Source organism: Thunnus albacares, chromosome 6 (assembly GCF_914725855.1).
Source record: "Thunnus albacares chromosome 6, fThuAlb1.1, whole genome shotgun sequence".
Lineage (NCBI taxonomy): Eukaryota > Metazoa > Chordata > Actinopteri > Scombriformes > Scombridae > Thunnus > Thunnus albacares.
The window spans coordinates 31,797,373-31,824,807 of NC_058111.1; the positions used below are offsets into that span (position 1 = coordinate 31,797,373).

Below are 27,435 nucleotides of genomic sequence, written 5' to 3' on the forward strand. Positions count from 1 at the left end.
AGCGGACCGTCACTGACCTGGCGAAGCTCGCCAAAACTAAACAACAGACAGGTGAATGTGACTGGCATCACAAAGCGACAGCGGCACTGCGGGGCTGCGTTTCACACGCTCTCATAAACAGACAGACAGGCCTGCACACAGATGCAGTACATTATATACTGAAAGATACTTTCTGTACAAATGTACAGGAGCAGTTGCACAGTGGGCCTTCATGAGAGGATATGTGTCACACAAAAAGTTAATGATAATATATAATAATAATAATATATAAAACTAGATAGCACGCTAGCAGAAAAGTCAAAATGAGAAGCTAAAAGTAATGATGGTTGAACCATCCAGCTGCTGTCATTCCAAGAGGTTGTAGTAAGAATAGTAGTAGCAGCAGTAGTACAAAATGAGAAGTAGAATTAAACTTGACTACAAAAAAACTACTGAACAAAACCAAGAGACCAAGCATAAAAAAATCACAATTTTTCCAGTATGTCTTAAAACAACAGTCAGGTGACCATATGAACAGTGAAAGTTGTGCTTTCAATGTAAGTGATAGAGGCCAAAATCTACAGTGTGTCCACACAGTCATTTTGGGCAAAAATGCATTTAAAAGTTAATGTGAAGCTTCTATGAGGCTTCAGCAGTCTGAGTTAGTCATATCAAGTAGATATCTGTTGAGCTGTGGTGGAAGTATAGTAACAAAAAGAGAGACTTTGGCACTAAAAAGACTGTAATGTTGAAAGATATCTACTTGATTTGACTCATTTGGACGCTGAAGCTTCATATTAGCTTCAGATAAACTTTTAAATACATTTTTGCACAGAAGGAGGACTGTGGATTTTGTCCTCCATCACTTACATTGTATGTACATTATGAAGGGATCTTCTAATGGTCAGTATGAACAGGAGGAATGATTACAGCAAGAAAAACCTGTTTCAATGTTCAGTTGGGCTCCTGACTGTTGTCTTAGAACAGACTTGAAAAATTGAAAAATCCAATGAGAGACAGTTTAGGAGCCACAACATCAAAGTCAGAGTCTTGAGTTTAAATTCTGACATTCTGTAGAGCACAATTGTCAGTGTTGGTGGGAAGCTGGTTTGTTGCTGCACTACTGACTCCTGCTGTTTGACTTGTCTCCCTGTGTCTACACTGTGCCCAGGCCAGCTATCAACAACGACTGCAAAAATAACAATATCACTGTGATTTTCTCAATGACCACCAAGAAATGTACCACTGGTTAAAGAAACTAATTTGGGAAACTGAAACCAGAGACATTCTTTCTTAAAAAATGACCCAAAACAAGTAATTGCTTAATAAAATAGTTGCTGATTAATGTTCTGTTGACTGATCAATTAATGGAGTAATTGTTGCAGCTCTAATCATAGGGTGCTGCCCCAGCAACAAGCCTTAGTAAAAGAAAAAAAAAAAAAAAAAGGTGTATTTCTAATCTACTTTATTACTGAAATATGACCTTATCTGAGCTGACAAGTAAGATTTTTACTGCCCCACTCCACAAACTGACCACAATATATCTGCAGCAGTTAGTAAATCACTGTTTTATTTAAACAAGGAAATCTGGGTAATTTATATTCCATAAATTCCTGAATCCATAAATAAAAGTCAGTGAGTCAAATGAGTTCAACTGGGTTTACCCTCTGTAATAGCTCTGGCCCTTGAATCCATTCACAGATAACAAGTGTAATTGGAAGTCTTTCTAGATATCCAGATTATCATGGGAGTGGTATAAGCAGGATTCATCTGAATGCAACTCAGGAATGCATAATTGAGGAAAATGGTATGTTTCTAAACAACGGAAGGCTTTCATTACTGGATCAGGAAGTGCACACCAGCCAGCATGCATGTGTGCTATACTTATCCCCCAGTGGCAGGTGGCGTCAACGGTAAAAAAGCAGGGAAATAACAAGATGCTATGACAGAGCCATGCTAGTAGAGCTGGACAAGAAAAGGTACACTTATAGTTGTGCAACTGCCAGGAGGAGCTTTCAATATACACACACACACGCACACACACACACAAGCAGCTGAAAACTTTGCCTGGAGATGTAGAGGAATGAGACGCTCATAAAACATGTATAGTGAGAACACCAGCATCAGGTCCCAGCTGGGCACCGTTCAGGCTGCAGGGTTCAATGGGAACTGCATTATAAAGGCTGATACTGTCAACAACATTCTTATAACAGAGCCGCCATAACAGGCCAGTTTAATATTTATCTCATTTAATTATATGCAAATATGAGCATTTTGAAGACTAGAAAACACAAAAATATTTCCTTTGTCAAAGTGGAAAAGTAACACCAACTCTGTCCATTCTTTAAGTGAGTTTAGAGCCGGGATACTTAGTTGCTGCCTTTAAAGAAAAACTCATTCACAAAAACATCGACAAATAATTCAAATGAAAACATATAATGTGCAAATTACATTGCAATAACAGGCAGCCTTATGTAAGCCCAGTATTGTATACTTCATTTCCTCCACCCTTGGCAGTCTATAAAAAGGAGAAATGCCAGAGGTTTACTGCCGTGAAAACAGCCACCTGTAAAATATGTTGCTGCTCCACCTCACCACCAGGCTGTTTGGGCTCTGAAACAAGCAGGCCCATTCATCCATATGAGCCAAACTGAAACTGGAACTTCAGGAGGGAAATGCTCTTTTTTAGGCTTTATTATTCATGGGACAAAAGGTCAGTGTGTTTTTATTCACACTGGGCCCGTGTATGTGGAAGAAGGAAACTCTGACATGACGTTTAGGGTTGCACCGCTGAGTGAAAACAGGTTGAAAATACAGTAAAACCTCTTAGTGAACGGGTGTAATATGAGCATGCATAAGCGGCGCTAGGACATCATGCTTGGAGGCTAAAAGCTTCCCCTAGAATCTTAATAGCGCCACCTATGTGAGCATGCCTGTGAGTGCCGTACAGTACCTGCACATAGTCTGTAGTCCCCGGTGGAGACGCTGCCTCCGTGCGGCATCATGCTCTTCATCCTAAAGGCTTCTTCAGGGTGGTTGAAGCGGAAGAAGGCCGACTGGCCAAAACACAGCATACAGCCTGGAAAACAGCAGATACATATGGATTCATTTAATTTCAAAGCACCATCAGGGATGTACAAAAAAAAAAGAGCAGTTTAAAGGAATCCCCCGGGGGGTTTGGAAGATTGTCTGAAAATGTATTTGGTCAGTTTATCTCACTAAGCATACAGTAACATAAACAAAAGTATTAGCGAGGCAGACTAGAAGTCTCCTGTGTACACAGGAATGATTTAAATATTTCAAGAAACAGTCTGACATTCTGTTAAACACGCTTATCTGTTTTTCTTGTCGAGGGTAAGATTGGTAGCGCTCTCAAGTTTGTACACTAAATATGAAAGCTAGGGCCAGCAGGCGATTAGCTTAGCTTAGCATTCAGGCTGGAAGCAGGGGGAAAGGTAAAAAAATGCACCTACATTTTGCTAATTTAAAAAAAATATTTATAGGACATAACTCCCCATAAAACTAGAACTTGTGGTTTTTACATTTCTGTTTGTGTACAGATGGTGTTGGTAGGCTTATTTTTTTACCATTGGAGAGAGCCAGGATAGTTGTTCCCTCGTCTTTAGGCTAAATTAAGCTAACTGCCTGCTAGCTGTAGCTTCATATCTAGCATACAGACATGACATCAGTGTCTTCTAACTCTTGGAAAGAAAGCAAATAAGAGTATTTCCAAAACTTTTCCCACAAGTATACCAATGGAACAAAAAACTTTGTGTTTGACTTCTATCAGCATTCAGAGCTGGACAGAGACAAAGAGGATGGTCGACATAGAGAGCAGACAGCTAAATGAGGTGAATAACAGATATCAAAGTCGTTCTGACAGCGTCAGGGGGGAAAGTAGTGCAGAGGGCTAAAACAGAAACCAAGAGAACAGACAGGCTGTGCTGACTCAGACTACACTGTGTTCACTATCATCCACACAAACACACAGAAAAAAACAAAGCATGAGGGCACAGAGTCCTTTACCACTATGTCAAAGTCCTGATTGAAGACACTTTGAGCTGATAGACTTTGATGAGAAACAAATGCAGCCAGTGAAGAAGACAAAGTGGGACATGAGGAGCGTTAAAGTGTAATAGAAGTTTGGGCTTGTGTCTGTTTTTCAAAAGATTCTCCAGATTTTTAATTCTTGGAAAACAGGAAGCTAAAAAGTACAAATTAAATTTGTAATTAATAAAAACACCCCAAGCTTCCTCTTAACTATCACATAAGTCTGTCTTCTCTCGCTAAATGAAATCCCATAGGTTCACACAGTGGAGCTATCTGGTGTGCTTTGCCCTGACATCCTGCTCCTACAGGAAATACATCCAATTAAGGAGATAAGATGCTCATTAAATGCTGTTTCAGCAGATATTTAAGCCCACAGTAAAGGAAGTAAAGCGATGACAGGCTGACGCTTTTATTTGAAAAGTATCAAATGATTAATGTCAGGTAAAGAAAGGATATTTAATACGTCAGAAGTTCAGTGGCTGTGGCAAATGTACCAATCTATACGGCCTATGGCTCCAATGATCTCAGTGGATCATCTCAACACTGTCAGGTTGGCTGTCACACACATTAGGTTATAAGTTATATATGCTTGGAACTCTTTAAAGACGCTATAATCAATATTTTTATAATAAAAATAAATCAAATGACTATGTGTAATGTGAAAGGTGTCGCTTGTAGTGACAAACCCACAGAGAATTATTACTTGACTGAGCAATTCCCTTCACTTCAAAGGAGCGTTTTAGTGTCTTTCAGCTTACTGTTTTGATTCACTCTCACGGCTCTCACCAACCTCATTTCCAGCCACAGCAGATATAACCTTTAAAAATCACTACTCAAGTAGAACCAAACAGCGGACAGTTAGCAACTAGCTGGTGAACATAGTGGAGCATTTAGCAGCTAAAGAGCCAGATATTTCTCTCAGGAGTTGGTGGAAACCAAATCAGAGCTAAAAGGAGTGTGAATATTGGACTTCTATTCATCAGATGGACACAAACATGACTCCATGTGAATGCTAATGTTGCTTCATATATGCTGGATGTGTAAATAATCAGCTGTTTGTTAACACATTAGCTATATCAACTTAAAACCTAATAGTAAGTTGCCCAGTGCTGCTTTGAAATGTCACATGCAGAGATGTACTTTAAAGCACTCGCAAATCTTCCCATGATGCACTATTGTTTAAGGAAAAAGCCATTCTTCATGTGATGATGTTTGATTGTGTCCACCCCTGTATACTCACTGTCAAAAATGAATGAAGATTAAAATACACTAATATTGTTTTTGATTATAGGTGTCCTCAATGTGAAGCAGCAGGTAAACAAATTACAACAACCATTTGTCACAAACTGACAGGGGTTGATCCTCATGGAGATGAGAGCTGCATCCACTTACAGGACACACTCAGTCTCTATGGTAATATCAGTCGCATCCACTTACCATCCAGGTTTGAAATGTCAAAACACATTACGCACATAACTAATTCAGCCCCTTCATGTGCCACGAGCTGGCTAACAGATAAGAAATCACATGTTTTATTGCTTTGCTCAATATAGCACCATTGTCCTGCTGTGATTACGAGGTAAAGGTCTTCCGGACGGAGCAGAGATAAGATCCCCCCGGCTGTCGTCAGTGGAGAACATGAGGCCTGAGGTAAAGACGGAAAGTTCTCCCATCACACGGGAGGCTTTGGTGATGTGCGACAAAGCCAGATGCCCTTTTTTATTCTGAACAGACACACATTGACAGCTTGGGAAAGAAACCAGTTGATTACATCACAAGCTGTGGGCGAGGACACGAGCGAGGGACGGCAATGGAAAATATGTGTTTGTTCAGTTTTCACAGGTGGAGGTTATGTGTGACCCACAGGTGGCAGCTGCAAAAAAAAAAAAAAAAAGACGCCACTGCAATTTACACGCAACAAACCAGTCTGACAAGAAAATATAACCTTTACTATTTCTTCCATTACTCTTGTTTTTATTTCATCTCTTTTAGAGTGTGAGACCAGATTTTACCTCCCAACACAGATCTGCAATTACCAGCTTTTCATTCATTTTAACAGTTTTTCTTTCCCTAACCTTCACCATACTCTAGTTGCATTCACAGATCTTGCAGAAACCGAGAATTTTGAAATAGTTGAAGGCTGGTGGATTGAAGCCTGGACCTTCTTGCTGTGAGTGCAAACCACGCTTGTACAATTGATAGTTTTTATTTTTTGTCATGGTTCAATACTGTGTCAGGGAAAATTACTCAGTTTCTTGTTTATACAGCAACAGCAAAGGCTTTGGTACCCACTTAGAACAATTTGCAGACATTTACATTCTTCTATATGCAACCTGAACTCACACATCCTGTGCACTCAGTGTCTTCTGCACACAACTTTAAGCTTGTGAGGAACTGCTGACACGTAAAGCGGTGGTGCTAAATACCAGTTAAATTGATAGTTCATATTAGTGTCTGCACAAGTAGGGTTTTTTTTTTCGCTTATTTGCATTAGTATTACTTTTTTCGCCCTGGGTATCTGTATGTGAGGTGGTGACAGAGCCCTGTCTTTTAAATTTCCATCAGCGTTCCTTTCAGTGGTCACGACACCGTCCTCGACATAATTTTGGTCGGGTTATTTTCCGCAGTCCAAATTGTTGAATGTTCCTGTCGATATTTGGAAGTCTCATCAGTGGGGGGAAAATGAGCGCAGAATATCAGTTAGGGGTTATGAGAGGAAAAACAAAAAAAAAAAAAAAAGATGCTGAATAGGACGTTTGTAGACAGTCATCAGGACGTTCATACCGCGGTCTGCCGAGCCACGTCAGCTCAGCCGCCGTGTCTTCATGCTCTCCGCTTCGGCAGTCATCCGACTCCCTCACCCCTCACCCTCACCCTCACCCTCACCTAGCTTTCTGTTTCCTCGGGATTCTGCCAGCAGCTCTCTCTCTTTCTCTCTCTCTCCCCTCCCTCTCGGCCTCCCTGACTCACAGCACACACTCCTCTTCTTCTGACTTGCACTAGCACGATCTCCCCGTTGAGGATCAGTTCAGTCGCTTCCACTGAAAACTGTCTGGTTAAAAGAACATGGCTTGAAGCGGCGTGTATCTGACACGGTCATGACAAACTCATCTCTCACTCTGGGAGCTGGAAGGGGGGGGGGGGGATTGGTGACGGCTCTGTTGCACACTGAGTCATTTTTACTCAGCACTTCTGTCACACAGTGATGTTAAAGAGTTTGAAGAAAAACTATGATGACTTGTTAATAATTACACCTGGTTTTAGAAGATACTGTGCCAATTTTGTATTAATTGGCTCAGTTAAAGTTAAAAGACCAGTCAAACATCACCCATGCTGTAAGTGCGTGTGAGTATATCACACACAGCATGTAAAGCATTGCTGCTCTGTTCAGTGCGTGTGTGTGTGTGTGTGTGTGTGTGTGGTGTCACTGCCAGGAGAGAGGCCACCAGGGCTTAGCACATGATGAGTCAGCAAAACAGAGAGCACACATACACCACCAGCAGCGTTTAGACTCCGGGGGATCCTGTCCCATCTCCTATCTACTCACTAAAACCTGTCTGTCACTAATCTCAATAAATATCCTTATACACTTCTAATTGATTTCTCCTCATTAAACTGAATGTCATATTTTGCCTTTCTGTTTACCCTCTTTTATATCAATTATAGTAGACTGGATATTACAAATGCCTCAAATATTTATCAACAGCACCATAAATTACAGCCTCTTAAATGACCATAAAGTTGAATCAACACCTCAGTAAACAGTTCATCAAAACCTGAATATTCTAACCTTCATGAAGGTTCCATGCAGGACTGTTGTCTTAGACTGCATTCAATCAAATAATCTGACAAATGAGCATGCAGTATACTTTACTTACTTTACTACAAATGATCGCCTTGGATTCAATTCATCTGAACAACTGTATAGCAAGTGAACTCACATCAAAAAAACACTACAAACATCACAAACAAAAGCAAAGCACAATGCAGCTCAGTGTCTCTTCCTCTTTGATTCGCTGCGTGTTCTGATTTGTATCGGGTGTTAACTGTTGTGAAAGAACCCAAAGATCCTGCACGCTGTTGATCACTTGTCCTCACTGAACCATTAAACTGGCTGCATGTCAGTAGGTCGACCAGCTGAGTAACAAGTCAGGGCCAGAATAGCTGGAGTTCATCAGAGCCTGGTGCTCTGGTCCTGCTCTGTCTCTGTTTGACTGGTAGGAAGAAGATTCCTTTGTGGTTTATCCAAATAAAAACTGCTTATAAATACAGGAGAGCTGTGGTTGTGTTCATGGTGAAAACAGACATAATCACGGTAATGGAAATGATTGGCGGTATTGTTACCATCATAATGACTCACCGCTGTATATAGTAAATACACACATGCGCCATGAGTGAAACAAAACAAACTGTGCAATCAGAGCAAAGATGAAGAGTTGGATTCTTTAACAAATTAGCCCAAAATATGTCATAGCAGCCTTCCATTTACTCATTTAGACATTCACAGTGCCACTCTATTTCCTGTTATATCTCCTATTTTTCCTTTTCTTTCTCCATCTACTATCCTAAAATATATATCTCAGCATTTAACATTCTCTCATACCGGTTAATTTACTGAGACTTCATAATATGCCTGCACATTTTCTAATAAAAGAATGTTTGACATTTTTGAGACAGACAGTCAATAAACCAGGAAAACAGACCTTTAAGTTTTCAATAAAAAAAACTGATGTATGATTGAATCACAAAGCAAAGCGGATGTCATTACCATCAATATATGGGCTGCAGCCAAACGAGCGATATCTTCCTAATCAATCCATCTGCTTTAAGCTTTCAGTGAAACGCTGGCGGTGAAGTCCATTACTGGCAGTCTCTTGATGCCAATTAGCACTCAATCAATCCAGCTATTACAACACGCCGCAGCTACTTATCACGATGGATTCACCCGCAGCGAGGAGACACACTTCAGGGAACGACACACAACAGATCTTGACAAAATAACTGTAGATTTATGGTCCTGTGAGACGCAGAGAATATATCCAGGTCTCTGGAAACGGTTGGGGATATGGAGATGCTCTAAATGGGCCGTGTATCATATTCAGAGGGGGAGGTTAAGATCGTAAATCATACAGTTATTCATTAGAGAGCGTGCATGCAATGTTGACACAGAGATACTGCGGTGCTTCATTTTGCAATTACAAGAATGAAAGGTCATTTAATGAAAGCGTCGGGTGTGAAGTCAATAAACTGAGAGGTCTGCTGGGACGTTTCCAACTCAAACAACATTTAAAAGGCGTAATATGTAAGATTTATGTACGAATTTCAGTTTAAAACATTCAAAAAATTAACTAAAATTATTATCAGGTTGTGAAGAAATAACACTTTTGACATTATTCAAAGATCTCCATGTATTGTGTTGCAGAGGTATCTACTGAATTTAGCATGCTAACCAGCTAGCCCTGGCCCGTCATGTCTCGTAATACCACTTGTACCTCAAGAGGCGATAGTGAGTCACTGTAGCGTCAAGTCTGCCCTCAATCCAACATGAAAGGATGAAGAAGCAGCACTTCCTCTTCTAGGATAGATTTAATCAAGCAAACGCAGCTCAATGTTAGCACTGCACTGATATTGCTATCATCCTAGTTACCTGGTTTGCTAGCTAACAGAACACTGATAATGCACTATTGATTCTGCGCTAATGTAGCGTAGCATAACGTAACAGACACCCCGACTTTCTGGTGATATGCTGCCCCCAACTGGTTTGGAGTGTGGAGAACGGGTTCGACAATTCTTACATATTGCACCTTTAAGATCACTAAATAAAATATTCTAGAAGGGGCAGACAGGACAGGAGCTTGTCAGGCTAGTTTATCTGAACTGTGGGTTCGTGGAGAGAGTGTCTGTTTCTGCTCCCACACACACCGGTCTCCACCCAAACAATGTTTTGTTGGTTTTTTTTTAACCACCTTATCTCCAGCACAAAGCAAATGTGCTGCAGACGTGCTGTTGCCATATTAAACAGACCACTGGGCGGGGCGGTTAATGAGACTTGAGAGATGCCAAACAAACTCTTACCACGCAGAGAAATTAACCACACCCCAAACCACAAAGTCCTTTATTTAGACAAGAAGGGAATGAAAGACGTTCAGGATGAGTCCATGTTTCTGTCATGTCTTGATGTTGCTCAACACTTTCATGACTTTATCTTCAGCTGCAGTTATCTCCTCCACATCCACATCCAGGTGTCCAGATGGCACCTAGTTAATTAGCAGTGAATTAAGGTACAATATTGTACAAGTATTCTTTCTCAAAACATGCCTTCAGCTCACATCATGAACTAACTTCCGATACCCCATCAGGCTCCTGTGTCTCTCAAGGTGGCTTGAGTTTAAACTTGTGAGGCCTCTTCTTCAAAAGGTCACATTCCCTACAGTGATCAGTCATCGTAGGAGCCAATCAGCTGGGACGACAGGAAAGGTGAACCCAGGGGTGATGGAGGTTGAGCTCTCTGGTGATCAACTTTCCCCACGGCGGGGAGGGTGGTCCCTTTCACGTTCGGAAATTAAGTTTCAAAAGTTGCAGCTAGCTGTAAACCCTGGTTTCAATGAGGGACTTTTGGGGTAAATGAAGGACAAATGTTGAAACGCATGCTCTGGGCTTGATTGAGATAGAAAACCACTGAATGGGTTTTCTACAGATTAAGATCTGCATGTTCAAACTCTTTCTAATCAACTATTTCATACTGAAAGTGATGGTTTGGATCTTTGCAGGCACACAGATTTACTGAAAGCCTTCTTTCTCCTTCCTATCTGTGTAACAGAAAATGAAAACATGGATCTTGTTTTTATGTGTTTATTGGTGAGGCGTTGCCATTAAATACTTTTTGGCCGGTAGAACAAGATATAAACAAAATATTGATATATTATCACAGTATAAAGTTGATAATAGCTAATATGTTAGCAAACAGTTCCCTAATTGCACATCCAGCACACATATTGCAACATTATCATTCATTCATATCAGTCATGTTTGTGTCCATCTGATGAATGTTAAGTCCAACACTCCCTCTCCTTTAGCTCTGTTTTGATGTCCACAAACTCCTGAGAGAAATATCTGCTTGTTTAGCTGCCAAATGCTCCACTGTTCACCAGCTAGCTGCTAACTTTAACTGTCTGCTGTTTGTGAGTAGCATACAGTGGGTTAATCAGAGCTTTCTGGCTGAAAACAGCTGCCTGCTGTACTATGGCTGGAAATCAGCTTGATGGGAGCAGTGAGACTGAATCAAACAGTAGAAGAACATAGAAGGAGGTTTAAAAATACGGTCATCCTACTTAAAGGCATTTATAAAAGTCCAACCAATAAAAGCATCACAGATTTTTGAGAAATTCTGCCCTTCCAGTCAACTCAAACTGTGTTTCTCTAGGCATGTGAGACCTAGTTTACCCTGTTATATATAGTACTTTACTTAAGGAGGCAAAATACCATTTAACTGGGACTTTAAACACTACTTAGGCAGCATGGCTCAGCCTAATTTACATTACATTTCTGTCTTTTATAAGTACACACTGTTCCTAATCAGGTAACAATTGCTGTTCTGCACAAATTTCACACACATTTTTCACTGTGTAAGAAAGGAAAGATGTACATGACTTTAGGTCCTTGTATTATGATGTGATGGTTATGTAAAAATGTATTTTGGAGGAGCTGGACTGTAAAAATCAGAATACTTAATTGGGCTCTATTGGGCAGAGGGTGTAAATCACTAATCCATGTCCAACTCAAAATAACAAACTTGACTTCTATAAACCAAACACCAACAGTTCATGAACAGTGATTTACTTGTTTTCATGTGCGGCAGTAAAATATCTGTTCTTGTCTTTCTTCCCCTCTTCATAAGCATGTCAGGATTCTTCCAACAAGCAGCGGTTCACAAACATCTCAGGATTAGTTTTTCTCCAAAGGCTGAGCTCAGCGAAATGAGCTGCGGTAGAAACTGAGATCTGTTTAATCAGCGGCCGCTCTTCCAACACTTTCCAACGGGAAAATATGACACGTTGCCATTTTCGTAATTACAATGCATGAAGTCATTTCGGAAAAGGACAGGCGATGTTCGGATTGGCTTCACAAAGGGGAGGATGAGTGGAGGAGTGTGTGTGTGTGTGTGTGTGTGTGTGTGTGAAATCCCTTCCAGTTAATCAGTTAGATTGATTCCCCTGACCGGTGTGAGAGAGAACAATTTCTCCCTCAACACTGCAGGAACGATAAGTCTAATCACCTTCATCTCCGTGAGTGCACTCTAAGTATTACTGCGAGAACAGCATCTTTCAGCCCCGCTCCTTCCTGAGAGAGTGGCTCCGTCTGAACCGAGAATCAACCACATACAAAAACATAAATCCATTCTGAAAAGTGCTTGATCATTAAAGAATTTGAGGGTTGTCGTGTATTATGTCACGAAGCTTTCAGTAAGGAACGCCTTCAGGACCGAGGAGAACACATAAAGATCATCACTCTGCCTTCTCACAAGGACACCATAACCCCACTCTAATAAAACTGCAGAAACACTTAAGTGGATTATACAGCCCATAATGCAAACAAGGACTGATACAGATTGAGTCAAGGTGAACATCTATATTTAGAACTTGCCAGTCAGCAAAATAAAAAAAAACACAAGGGCCCCTTTCTGAGACAAATCAAGTATTTTGTTCTTTAAGGTGCACCAGTAAGAGGACACTAAATCTCTTCTATGGTATGGAGGATCTGTAATGCCAATACTCTTAAAATGAGCTTTAAAGTTGATTATTTTTCAATTTTGTCTATAAATCAGAAAATAGTGAAAAATGTCCATACAAATTGCTAGTTTTGTCTAGCTCATATACATATACAATTTAAAATGATATAACAACAAATCTTTACATATGAGATGCTGGAACTTGGAAATGTTGGGTATTCTTGCTTGACAAATTTTCCAATGCCTTGAACTCCAAAAATACATTGTAACTACAGGCTAGGTATCTTCTTATTAGATACACTTCTTATTTAGTATCCACTAAACTGTGTCAGTAGAAAACTGTTAAAAATTAGCTCAGCTTGGTCATTTATTAAAGTCTTCCTCCACTCAAAAATGTGTTTTTTCCTTCTTGTTCCCACAGTCGGATGTTTGAGCGTCACTGTGCAGAATGATGTATGTGCAGTTTGACACTGGAAGGGAAGTTTCTCTGTGCTAGTAGAAAATCTGATTTTAAAGGGTCTATGGGCAGGATCTGTGACATCACAACTAGCCTGGAAGCTAGTTGTGGTCCAGTATTCAACTGACATAAGTGTGATGTGGAAACTTGAAGCCTCCAGTGCACAAACACTGAGAACAGACTTTACAGTGAAATAGGAGACATCTTGTGTCCAGCAGTTACATTTTTGATTAAATATATTTACATATTTTTTTAATGAGGGAGAGGGAGTAGATGTGGTACTTATACTATTTTGTTGAAAAACGATATCAAACACACATTATTTTTCTACACAGAGCATATTTGTATGTCTTAATACATGTCTGGAGGGGGTCTTTAAAATTAGCTTTTGTTTTAGTTAAGTCCCTTTTAAGTATTTAAGCCACAATTAAGTATTTTAACAGGCAGTAAATTTCATTGTTTTTCAATGTTGTCAATAAAATGTCAGAAAATAGTGAAAAAAGCCCATCATTAATTACTTGTCTAGTCAACAATCCAAAACCCAAATATATTCAAATTACAATGATATAACAACAAATCCTCACATATGAGGATTATTATTATTATTATTATTATTATTATTATTACATGAGGATGAGCTGGAACCACAAAATGTTTGGTATTTTTGCTTGATCCATTTTCAGCACTGAAGACTAACAAACTCATGAACCTGCGTCTTTTTTAGTATCCACTAAACAGTTTCTGTAGAAAACTGTATAATTTGTTAATTTTATACTTATACTGTATCTTATTATTTTCATACTGTCTATTTTACTCAGGCAAAAGATTACAAATGAGTTAGGAACACATTAATCACTGATGCACAAGAGAAGTTTGGCCTTGTAGAGTAATGTAACACAGCAAAGTAAAGTGCTGTTTAAAAACAAAAAAAAACAAGACATTGTATTGACATCTGTGTAGAAATAGAAACGACTGATAGAAAGAAAAAACTGAGAAAGAATGGCTGAAATCCAACCAATCAGTGCAGTTGTGAGTATTTGAACTGGAAAACCTCCATTCAACAGGTTTAGCTTATTTGAATTAAAGAGGATGCTGTTGTCAGCCAATCAGGGTCCAGTATTATGACTGTTCTACCTGTGGAGGATTTTAAATTTTAAATTCATTCAATAAATGAATGAATTTTCTTTGAAATATATAAAAGACATTTAACCCCAGTAATCTATAAAACAGAAAATGAATGAAAGCTGAAAAAGGTGCAACCTTTAAAATGAACTCCATTTAAAAACTATGTACTTAATACCAGAGCTGACAACAGTAATCAGAACAAAACCGTTGGGAGTATTCCTTTGGGACCACTTGGGCCAATCAGTGTTAATGCCACATCATGCCTCAAGGGTATTGTGGCATTAAAAGATTAAGCGGTGGTTAGCAGCCCTGGTCCGTTGAACCTATCTGAAATGTGTCTGTGGACCAAATATTCCATCATGTCTCTAATAACATCTCTCTGTGTTTTTTTTCCTTCGCTCTGGTATGACCACATTAAATCTTTCCAGTGCGTCGGCTTAGCCTCAAGTACATTTCCCAGAAGATTAGATCAGAGGATCCAAAGGTGGTCAGAGCGAGAACGCTTCACATTCTACTAGAATGAGTTCATGTAGAGTCCGGAGAGTTTATTATAAAAGTCTTACTTACTCTTATCATGATATTACAGAGAAATGCTGTTACATAAATACATGCTAATGACTAAAGGTTAGTATGGCTTTGCTTTCTGGAGTAGCACATCATGGATGTGGCCTTCAATCCAGCTCATCACTGCTGTCATGTTATTCACTCTCTGCCATTCTCCCTGTCTGAGGCTGTGAAAACATATTCCATCTAATGCAAACATGTTCATCCACACACCAGAGTGAAAAGAAAGTGCAGATGGAAAGAAAAAGGAAAAATACTAGTATTTGGGTAGTTTGTACAGTAGCTTTTTTTGTTTTTTTTCTTCAGTGAAGAAGTTTCAGTAAATGATGCTTGTTCTTTTTTCTGTTTAGCTATGATGTCACCTCTCATATCGCCCACCCAGTCCTCCTTCTGTTTAACTAACCAGAGACATGAAATTCATCAGAATTTCTGCATACTTAGAGATGTTTTTCCAGAAAAGACCAACCCAATGACGGAATCACTGTTTCATTAAAGCACAGTGATCTATTTGTTATTTCTTAAAGAGTGCAAATCTAGCCTGAAAATCTGACTGTATTGCCATTTCATTTCATTTATTCAGCCTGACTTTGTTTTCGTGTTAAATGATTTCTGTGTGGAGGGTAATTTGTTTTATTTCTCCATCTGTATGGAGTCATTAATCTGTTCTACCAGTGACACAGAGGCTGTGCTATTAGAGGTTAGGAGCAATTAACTAAGACTTAGATCATCAAAGAAAATCTGGTGATTTAAAAGTTATTTATGTAAATCAGCTTACAACAACTAGCAACCTACAAACCTTGGATTGGAAGATTATTTCTACAAGTGACAGAAACAGCCAACAATGGACGCAACAACAGGCCTGTTAAAATAGCTGAATAAATCAGAGGTGTAACAGGATAGTAAAAAGCTGCAAGTAGAAGAAATTTCTGATGTCTTTAAAGTGAGAATAAGTAAATTCTCTGAACCATTTCTTTTTTTTTTTTCAAAAGTCTGTCTGGCTTTAAAGTCAAATCCCATCACATCTAAAAGGGAGCTTACATGTCCAGAGCTGTTTACAGCATGTAAGTCTGCTCTTTACAAAAGGCTGAAGAAAATCTAAAAAAGGTGCAGTTCAGAACTTGTTTTCCACTTGATACCATGTTGAGAGCGCTACACACTTTAGCAGCTGAGAAAGTCTGCCTCCCAGTGATTCAGACAGCAGAATATTACCATAACATCCTGAAGCCGTATAATTATGGAGCTTCGCTACACTTCTCTCCATTCATCCTGTCAGCCAGAATGCATTCTCCTCACCAAGACTCCAGTAACTGTAACTTTTTATTCATTATCACTTAACTATAAATGAACAACTTCTGTGATTTCACTGTTGTGCGCAACAAACAAAAGGTGTCGCCATTAAACCACCGGCGTGGGACGTCACTAAAGTGGCGGAGGAGCTGCAGACAAAGGGATGCCCAAAACTATGGCTGACAGTTGCTATGGAAAGCTGATGGTTTACAGCCTAAGCAAAGGCCAGGGAGTCAAACCCACCAGTTAATCAATGACTGCCTTTTGCCGAGCCAAGGGCCATCAAACACAGACGCACATACCAGAGGAAGATATGGGACTGGTTTGAAGGGAGTACAGAGGAGGAGGAGGAGGAGGAGGAGGAGGGACGGTCTAACCCTGCATTCCCATCATGTGGGAATAACGTCTGAACAAATAAAAGGTTGGAAAGAAATGATTTGGAAGAAGTGATCACATGTTCAGACCAGTCTGACGCCAGCGAGATGCCACGATGGAAGATATCTGTGGACAGTGGTTGCTCCTGGGCAGCTGCTTCGCACACATGCTTTTGAGTTTATGTTGTGCGGCAAATTCAATTAGAATGTGGGTCACATACAAAAATCCAGTAAATAGGGTTGTGTCCTACCACGGCATTTTACAAACTGTGACCATAAAGTAACATAAGGAATGCAAATATTGCATTTTGCTGAGGTGGTTTGAGAATAATCTCTCAATTCAGACTTTCTGAAATTAAATTTAAATTGAATTAAGTCTATCACCAAACCCTGAGGTCCTAAGTAACATTCACCACAGAAGAGTTGAGAGAAGCTCACATCAATAACCTCAGAAAGCGTAGTGTCTAATGTAATTCACTACAATGATGCCTCTTATGTTTGAAAGAACTGTTCATAGTGCTACACAGACATGTGGTGTGAATACAATTAACATGACAAGAATGTGACACATGCATGTGACGAATGTAATTACTGATGGAAGGGTTCGAAGAACCCTAGTTCAAAATCAATCCTCTTTAAGAATGGGATTTCCGGACTCATGACAGTTAAAGCGGTCCTCCAGTGATTTAGTATTGTACTCCGCTGAAGTCGAGGGGCTCGCAAGAGACAAGTTTTAAAAAACAGTGGACAAAATCAAAGCAGTAAAGGCTGAGATATCCTGACTTTTAGCCCCTAGTATGGGCCGAGCTTTCGAAAAATGCTGAATCATACATTTCCCACAATGCAACTGGATAGTATCTTTCATTAGACCCTGATGACATCATCAGAGAAAGTCCCTCCAGCTCCACTGAAGCTAATATAAAACTGTTACGACAGGCAATGCTGAGTAAACTGAACCTCATGTGTAAAATTGGTAGATTGCCCCTTTAAAAAACACTTTCTCATATCAGATCACGCTGCTCACAGCATCCACATGATCCCACAGATCAGATGCAGTATCCAGCAGGCTGTCGGCTGCTGTCTCTAGTGGACGCTCATCATAATAACTTGTTAGAGGCTGGTTACCGCTTGTCCGAACAGATGTTCACTGCTCCCCCCCCCCCCCCCCCCCCCACCTCCCTGTCTCTCCTTTTGTCAGAACAACTAAAGCCAATCCCCCGCTGTTAAACATGCTCCCAGAGGCAGATGGCTGCAGGCCTGAGGATCAATAAATATCAACCCAAACTATGTGATCTACATGTGGTGTCTCGAGGTAGGCTGTGCTACCGCTGCAGCACAAGGTGGCCAAATTCAGATTTTTTTTTTTCCCCCATACTTTTGCATTAGTGCTGCTTTTATGCACATTGTGCATGGATCATGGCCAGTTCACATCAGATACAGGACATTAGAATTCATATCTCAAGATTCTTTTGCAAAATGCTACATGCAAACCTGTCACATACTGGCTTCCAACATGTCCAGGTTTAAGAAATCACTTTGAATTGACAAGTGTAACCTAGCTGCACAATCAACCACATAGTGATCATGGCGTCTTCAATTAATTCAACTTGACCAGGTGCAATATTATTGCTTTGCACTTTGATTGGCAGCTCTAGTGCTTCAAATCAAATGCTCCTTATTCACAGGTATGCTCTGACTCTGACCAATGACATGTCTGGTTATCTGTCACTACTTCACAAATGTTTTACTTATAGTTGTATTTTTATTTAAAAAGGATCCTGATTTCATGAGAATATAAATGATTGAAACTGACCACTTTTCTTTTGTTCTGAAAGATAGATCCAGTTGTTCCAGTGGTCTAAGATGCATCTCTGTGTCAAAACTGGCTTTATTGTCATTCATCCCTCCTCTCTCTGATTCACTACTGTATCCATTCAAAAAAACAAGGCAGAGATGGACCAACAAATACATACTCCATAGTTGGGCAAATAATGATGATACATAAATTGTAAAATTGAGCATAAAACATTGTTTTCCATAACTGTGCAGCCTTAGGGTGCAACCACAGACTTGGATATTATTTATATATTTTTAGAGGGCACATTAATCACCATAACTGTAAATGTGACAGTGTTCACCAAAAAGCACATTTTCAACTGCAATCCCTTCGCCTAATGTTAAATTTGCTGTTAAAAAAACATAAAAACACAAATTAGTGGAACCAAATCTGATTTTGAGACATACAATCTACATGTGAGTTGAAAGAATGTGAGGATTTGAATATGTCAGCAAGGCTGTGACAGTAACTCCTACACCATTCACTTGCAACAACGGTTTGAAATAAAAAAAATTTTAAAAAATGTTGTGTTATTTAGGGCGGAACCTTATTTCAGTAAAACTCAAGGAAACATATTTTAAATAAAGTAAAAGAGAAGTCGATACAAAACGAGATGTGATGCCTTTCGCTAGTGGAACTCCACACAAGCTTGTCTTTTCATACATGAATATATTGCAGAAAGAAAAGAAAAATCAGATGTGAAGAGCAGCTTAAAAATTCAGCAGAAAGCCTGCAGCATGAGCACGACCTCGCTCTACTGAAGACACTGGTATATTTGTAGTATCTCACCAGCGTCTCATTTGGACACATTGCCTTGACCCCGGTGTAGTCAGAGGATGTACGGTCAAAGACTGTGTCAACAACAACATGCAGGAACACACACACTGACCCAGCGTATGCACACCAGCTGCTGCCAGCTTCTTTCCCCTCACTCGCTCGCTCTCCGCTGCGATGCCCCTGTCGTCCCTCACACATGCCTGACCTGTGCACTGGGCCCGCTGGGAGCTCACATCACTTTCACAGCAGCCTGATGACTGTTTGCAGAGGGGCTTGTCTCTGACTCCTCACATCCTTTCCTCACAAAAGGGGTCAACACAATGTGTCAGAAATGACAGATGTTGAGGAGGTGCGGTGGCGGAGAGAGAATGACCACACTTGTAGAGAAGTGTGTTGAGGCACAATGGCTCAGGGAGGAGAGCTGGGTTTGAACTTATCAGCAAACTATCACTATAAGCAAAATCTAAAATCCCAGTTCCCACTATATTCCATGAATCCGTCAAATATGATGAGAACTTGTGAACCCAGAGGCCTCTGAATAAGCAGAATGCATGAAAGGGAAGCTCTATTCTATTCCAGTTACCAGCCCTGGTTAGGTCACATTGGCAGCCAGGAATAGCAGTGTAACAGTAGACAGACACAGTGAGGTCTGGTCATGCCAGGCGGGATGGGGGGGTATCTAGCTCTGGTAGACTTGTATATGTTTGTAGTCTATTAACAGAACTCACATGGATGCAAGGGGAAGTTAGGACTTAAAGTACCCCTCCACTCAAAAATGTGTGTTTCTTCTTCTACAGTTGGATGTGTGAGCTTCAGCTGCTGGCAGAGGAACATTTCTCTGCGCTCACTGAAAATCTGACTTAAAAAGGGGTCTACAGCAAGATTTGTGACATCACAACTAGTTTTGAAGCCAATCCTGGTCCAATAATTCACTTACACAAGTGTGATGTAGAAACCTGAAGCCTCCAGCGTGCAAACACTGAGAATGGACTTTACAATGACGTAGAAGAAATCTTGTGTCCAGCACTTAAACTTTTATAATGAAAAATATTTGCATATTCATAGATTCTGGAAGTTTTAATTATACCTTTCTTCTGGAAAAATCAAATCAGAGACACATTATTGTTCCAAGCGTGGCGTTTTATGTTTTAATACATGTCTGGAGGGGATCTTTAAGAGTGCTGGGGACTGAGTGGCTGGAGACAGCAGCAACATTAGAGCAGGTGTTCGTGTTGCTTGTATGGAGTGTCAGACCAAGCTCCATTACAAAACTAGCAGTTTAAAGCTATTTTGCTAGCAGAACAGAAGCGTCAGTGCTGGAGTCTGACTTAAACGTCTTATTAATGTCAGCGTGGTCTTTATGTAAATTCGGCACAAAAGTACTGCTTAGAAGCTCTTTAAGTAAAAACTCAGCTAGCAGCTAGCTTCCGCCCACCGGCATGAACTTTGATGGACAAACAAGCTGAGAGTAAACTGCGAGAACATAAGCTAATAAAAGCTGTCTGGTTGATGCCGAACTGTTAAAAACATCATAGTAACCCCTGAAAAGCCTTAAGTAGGTTAATGACTCATTACATATGTGGTTTACTGATATGACAGTGCATTGTTACGCTTGTCCTACTTTTGAACGGAGTTAGGCGAACGTGCGCATGTTGACTGAAAAGAACTCAAAGAGGGAAAAGTAAAAGCCATACAAGAATACGTCTTTTCAACATTAGCAACCAGGGTTCACAACATGCTAGCTAGTCACACAAACTAGCCTCCAAGAGGCAACATCAGGTTGAAGCAACTCTGTCTCCCTGAAGTCCGTAACTTCATGACACCATCCACCTAATAATTAACAAGCCGAGCAAGTGCTGAAAGCAAGCACCGCCACAGACACCGACTTTAAACCACAGAAAACCTTTAAACCAGTACATAGTTAAGATAAACCGACTTACTTTAAATCCAATGAATGAAACTCCTCTCTCCCTCCGTTGTTTTCATCGCCTCTGCTCCTTTAAATAAACCCACGTGTTTGTCTCCGTTTCTGAGGAACAACAGGAGCGTTTATGGGGTTTTGTCCCGACGCGCTTTTGTTATGATAATCCTAAAACCCCATAGACTCTAATATATTCTGCAGATATTTGAATGTTCACAAAGGGAGCTGTCTGCTTGCCCACTTGTTAAAACACGAGCTCATCCACTGATGCGTTGGTATATCCCAGTTCATTCAAACCAGTGCGGGAGTTTACGCTCATATAATAGTCTTTGTCCTTCTGCTCTATTCACGTAGCGAAGACGCTATTTCATACTGCCGGGTCTCCTCTGAGAAACAGCTGGTTTACAGACATCTCTCAGCCCGTACAGAGAGTCAGGGCTGTCATAGAGTGGGGAGAGTAACCGGAGAGGAGGAGCAGGAGGAAGAAAAGAAGGTGGGGATCCTGAGTCAGAGCTGTGCAATGAGAGAGAGAGAGAAAGAGAGAGAGAGAGGCATGAAGTGGATAAGAGAGAGAGAGGGGGGGTGGATGAGGGGGTCTAAAGAGACTACAGGAGAGGAGCACCAGCCACCACTTAGGGACACACATCTTATTCCACAATAGACTGGGCGGATCAATATTATTTATTGATTTATAGATTATGCTAATGTCAGAACTGAGTCTAGCCATTTCTGTTTTGACAACCTGTCATGTAAATAAAAGCAGATTTTAATTTGAGTCACTGATACCACTTAAGAATGCAAGGCGTGTCTCTCTCTCATATCCTGCCTTTATCACTGTATTAAAGAACAAAGGTGAAGCCTCACATATGGCCAGTCTTTCATTTGAAAGCCATAAAAATGCACATTAAAGGAAGTATTGAGGATAAGTGCTCCCTCCAGACAAATGAGCCTCTGCAGTAAATGTTATGATACTGTGTGTGGCATCCGATTATTTGCTTGCCTATTCTATTCTTATATATCTGTCCCGCTGATTATATGCAAAGTAAATTGAATTATATCACCTACTGTAAACTAAATAGGAGGGATATGACATAACTGGGGGCCTCATAAGGTTAGTGGCAGAAGAACTATTCAGATCTTTACTTAAGGAAAAAAGCAACAGGCTACAACAGAAACAACACTCCATAAAATGTGCAGGAAAATGTTCCCTGTGCATGTTATATTGTATCATATATTATTATTAATACTAGTACATTAACACACAAGCAGCATTTTACTGTTCTGGTTGTGGTGGTGCTGTTGTAATAATATGCAAAGTAACTACAGCTGTCAGATCAATGGAATAAGAAATAAAGTGTCCAATATTTCACTCTGAAAAGTACAACTACATCATAGTTGTGGTCAAGTACTTGACCAAATATTGAGGACACAATATCAAAAGACTATTGTTCGTAGATACTACTTGGTAAAGAATTAAGTAACTATATGGTTAGGCAGGAAGATAACACAGCCAATAAAATTAAATTTATGACCTGCACTTTTGAAGGGTCACTACAGGGATTTAGACTTACATTTCCATAAAGTTGGGGAAGAGTTAGAATGAAAAAAGAACGGTTAAAATCAAAGCAGGACTTTCAGTGCCTAATATGGGTCAATCCCCAAGAACACTGGATCCTGCACTTTCCATGATGCACCCTTTGTGCCTGGTAAACAACATAAGATTTGGGGGGTCTGTGGGGACATTTTCGCCTGTATTGGATAGTGGCGAGTGGAAACAAGGTGAAACAAGGTGAGAGAGATGATATGCAACAAATGCCCTCAGCTGGAATCAAACCAGTGACGTAACAGATACATGGTATGCAACTTAACCATTCAGGGCACCACAAACATGTCTAAAACTCCCACACCCTCAGTTTGTAATGCAGATTTTCTGTTTCAATAATTGTAATCTCCAAGCCCAGCCCTGATGACATCACTATGACATCACCATCAAAATTACACAACTGTGTTCAGTGTCACAGATTCACAGATTTTCTTTTTCTAATCTCTCACTTTGAGAAGCTCATACTAACACTATATAGGATCTTTTAGTGACCAACATTAAATATTTGAATACACTGACCAATCATGTCAATTATCAGCCTGCTTACAGTCTAAATAGGTTTGGGTGCTTTGGTAGACAGAAATAAGCATGAGTTAACCTCTTCCTTGCACTCTTTTGCTTTAATAATCCTTATAGGCTGAATCAAGCAGACCAGACTTTATCCCTTTAAAACATCAACTCATCTCGCTTTGAACAAGCTGGCTTTGTTTTTACGTGTCCTTTTATTGCTGGGATTTCCCTCCACCGGCTCCTCTGATTTATATTGTAAATCCAAGAGGATTACCACTGAACGCTTGTTGAGCACATTTTCCTTTTGTAACAATACTCACTTGTTGCTGCTTGATTTTCTATAAATTGAATCGCTGACAAGTCAAAGTCATCGCAGGACATTGCAAAGTAAAAACTACAGAATGGAGACAGGATTAGATCACCTGTAACACACATCAGCGTCTAGTCATAGTTTACTATGATGCATCCTCTGCACCCTACTATACTTCCTTGACTTGTAGGGATCATTTAAGTGTACTTTAATGTATTACTCATACACTGCACAGAACCACTGAAAGTCTGATTTACTTCCTTTGTATCAGTCTACATTGGTAAATATAAAGGAAACGATACCGCCTTGTCAACAACCTAAACTATTCCTTTCATGACGACTTCAGCTCTGCCACTGTGCATTAGCCTACAACACTTCCAGGACCCTGATTGTGAACTGTGGTTTACCCACACACTCATTCTTCAACCTGAAACCCCCTCTGGGGCTAAAGTCGGATCTGTCTGGGGTAGAGGGGGCAGTATAAATAGCACTGTGTCCCCACTCAGGTTACCCAACCGGAGACCAGGTTGAAATACCAAAAGACAGAGAGACACACTGACAGATAACACACATGTTCTTCTACACACACATCACAAAGTCATGCAGGACACTAAAGGAATGATATTAGTCAATGTAGTGTTTGCTAAAGAGCCTTATTAGTATGTTTGTATAGGTGAACACTCATCTGAGTATGAGAAACAACACTACAGTGTGTGATTACACAGAAGCATAGAGGGAAGATCACATCCTGTGAGCTCTGTGACTCATGATGAATAGCGTCCCTCTAACCCAATGTGATCCCTCTGAGGCTCTGATGCAAACTTCTATGAATTTCTATGACTAAAATGAAACAGTTACATTCTTTTTACAGTTTTACTTCCTCTCTGGTTTGTCCAATCAGCAAGTATATGATGTATTTTTAAATCACAAAGAAGGACAGCATAACAGACAGTGATCCCACCCACCAAGCTGATACAATGTATATTTGTCTCATATGCAAGAAAAATATTCCAGGTGTTGGTTTCAGGAAATCCCCCCTCAATCCAACTGTTTGGGGAATGAATCATGGTATGTTGGAGAAAAGCTGAGTGTGACTTGTTTAACTTGAATGGATTTATAAGGGATTTCTTCTATAGACAGGACAATTATGTTTTCTTACAAACTGTTTTCATAGTCCTGACCATCAGTTGTGATAATATTAGTTAACCACTAACCAAACTACTAATTTGTTGGTCTTACATGTCCATCTTTAGTAGTTTTAAAGAATACATTCGGCTTTATTTTTGTAAATATTACCTGACTTCAGAGATTTGATCAAATTCCATGGCTTCTGTGTCTGAATCACACCTCTTTCTCAAAATCCCATGATCAGAGAGATCCTTTAAGTTACATCATCTTAACACTCTCTACTTTGCGGGGTTGTGTTACTGTTAGACAAACGAGTCTGCATCAGTTAAGCTTCGTCTTCTCTTTCCCAGGAGGCCTTGCCTTTCATGAGAAAATCCCTTCACCTTTAAAATGCCAGTCCCAGGGGATAATTTTAGTAAAATTCTCCACAGTGTCCAATCTAAGTTCCAATCCGGCACATTGAAAATCAATTCAGCTCTCCCTCTGGTTTCTCCGATATCTGCATGCCTGAGCACGGTGAAGCTCGCTCTGTTAACTCATTAACACAGGAACCTCAGGCTGTTCTTCAATCGATGGCTATTTAAAAGCACAGACTGTGCATTTTTATTGAATAGACCTGCTGGCTCTTATGCTGCCTTTCTATTGACCAGGCGGAGAGCTGATGGATTCACAGTAACTGGGATCATACACTTAGGTAGGCAGGTGAAATTAAAGCTGAGTTAAACAGAAAGCATAGATCCTTTAACGTATGCTCATTACTCTCCTGTAATGTGTGTTGTACAGTGGAGACGATGGAAATCAATACAAGCTGCAGGCAATATAGATATTAAGATACATTGGGGCAGGTGCTGCTTTTAATTTTGCTAACAATCTGCTTGCACTGATTCGCAATCTACAACCAGTACGGTGTTACCAAAAATGCAATGGGCGATGCCGGTTGAATGAGCAGAATGCATTATGGGACACATGTTTGAGCTGATTCCTACCTTGTGACAGGCGAACGGGCTGTGTCACTTGGAGTCCGTCGATAGCACAGAGGTTCCCACAGGGGTTCAGCGTGATGACCCCTGACCTGTTGTCTATGTAGCAGTGCTGGGCCGCCACCCCAGGGCCCTGGATGCTGATGTCCATGGGACCATGACCCAAAGTGGTCCGACCTGTGGGGAAGAAAGAAGGGTTAGACTGAAATGTGATGTGGTACAGCAAGTGTTTCCCTCCTTTGATAATATAGATGCAATACTGAACTGAATTGATTACTTACAGTGTATATGATTACATATTGTGGAATTGATCAGTAGTATACTGGTTAGTTATGGGTATTTCTAAAGTTGATTCAAATTTTAGACATATTTTATGTAATTATGTGTTGTAATCGTGTCAGCTGCTTGGACCCTGTTATACCTGTTTGCTGGTTTAGTTAGAATTATTATCATATGTAATAGTAGGAACAGTAATACAGGTGATGCCCTCCTGTCCTGCGGTTTGAAAAGAGAGTTTTTGCCTTTCATCACATCAGTCAAATACTAAAACAAAGTCAAAGATGCATGACTGACAGATTTTGTCGCTATTTCGGGGGGGAAACAGGGACAAAAACACACACTTGAAGTGCGCTGAGCCTTGAGATGAAAGGCAGAATGTCACAGGCATGTAAAAAAAAACAAACACACACCCCGCATACTAGCCTGAAGAGGCACAGACAGACGGGAAAGGCTGTAGACACACAGGTACAGACAGACTGACAGAAAGGCTTCATACAAACAGACGAAGCCAAAAGGTCACGAGACATACATGAAGAAACCTGCCTGTTTCAAGAGACAGGCAGGAAGAAAGGCAGATATAGAGGTGAGAACAGGGTCAGGTCAACGGAGATATGTCTCTGTGTATTGTTGTGGCCTCTTGTGGAAGCCTGTGAATGTGATAAAAAACTGTATTTTTTTTGTCAGACATCAGCTGTTACATTGACTTTCATTTTTTGAAGCTAACTGGTGTGAAAGCAGCCGTCTCACCCTCAGGCAGCGGCAGCAGGGTGATGGCAGTGCTCAGACGTCCGCTACCCAGGCTGACCAGATGCGGACGCTCCGCCTGGAACTTCAGGCCCTTTCCAGTCTCTATCAGATCCAGGGGAGTGCTCTGTAGAGGGGGTCAAACATTAAAGAGATTAACATTAAAGAGCCTTTTTACATCAGTTTTGTGATAACGCACCATTTAGCCCGAGCGATTACTTTTCTCTCTTTTGTCAAAAAATTGAAATCCTTTCTGCAATATGTGGTAAGCTCATTATCACAGGATGGGATTTTTAGACTGTTATTAAAGGGAGTGGTTATTATTTCTATTTTAGTGCCATTTAGTGTTGGGATGTTTCCATTTATGCCAGTTTTAGTATGAGACACATTGTTTTATGAGACTTTATGTCAAGTATAAAAACTTAAACATTAATCATTTATAGTGACAAGTGCTATAAAACAAACTGTCAAAGATTGACTTAGTAGGAACACCAACACTGAATGCTTCCATAAAGAAAAGGTCAATAACAGCTCTGCAGACATCGTGGCATACTTTTCATAATCTGATATAGTAGTCACACTATCTACACCTCTAAACCTAAACAGGTTGCATCCTCTCTCTCTATTTGCACAATTATATCTGGACTATAAATGGCTCATGGTGAATGGGAGCTAATCAGTAATCATGTCTTGTCCATTAGCTGAACTAATTGGTTGTGCATGACACAGAAAATGGGAATATGTAGTATTACAGGAGAGTCACAGAGGAGAGATGACACTCA

General features: G+C 40.3%; 1 protein-coding gene across 16 annotated transcripts in view; it reads right to left on the minus strand.

Annotated features, from left to right (window-relative positions):
* phldb1b (pleckstrin homology-like domain, family B, member 1b) overlaps positions 1-27,435 on the minus strand; it is a 106,030-nt gene that overhangs the window by 54,871 nt on the left and 23,724 nt on the right. For all 16 annotated transcript variants that reach the window (XM_044354686.1, XM_044354688.1, XM_044354690.1 and 13 more), the window contains exons 3-5: positions 26,657-26,780; positions 25,637-25,807; positions 2,933-3,058 (exon numbers count right to left, since the gene is read on the minus strand). In XM_044354686.1, the coding sequence (XP_044210621.1) occupies positions 2,933-3,058; positions 25,637-25,807; positions 26,657-26,780 (421 nt within the window). The remainder of the gene's footprint in view (positions 1-2,932; positions 3,059-25,636; positions 25,808-26,656; positions 26,781-27,435) is intronic.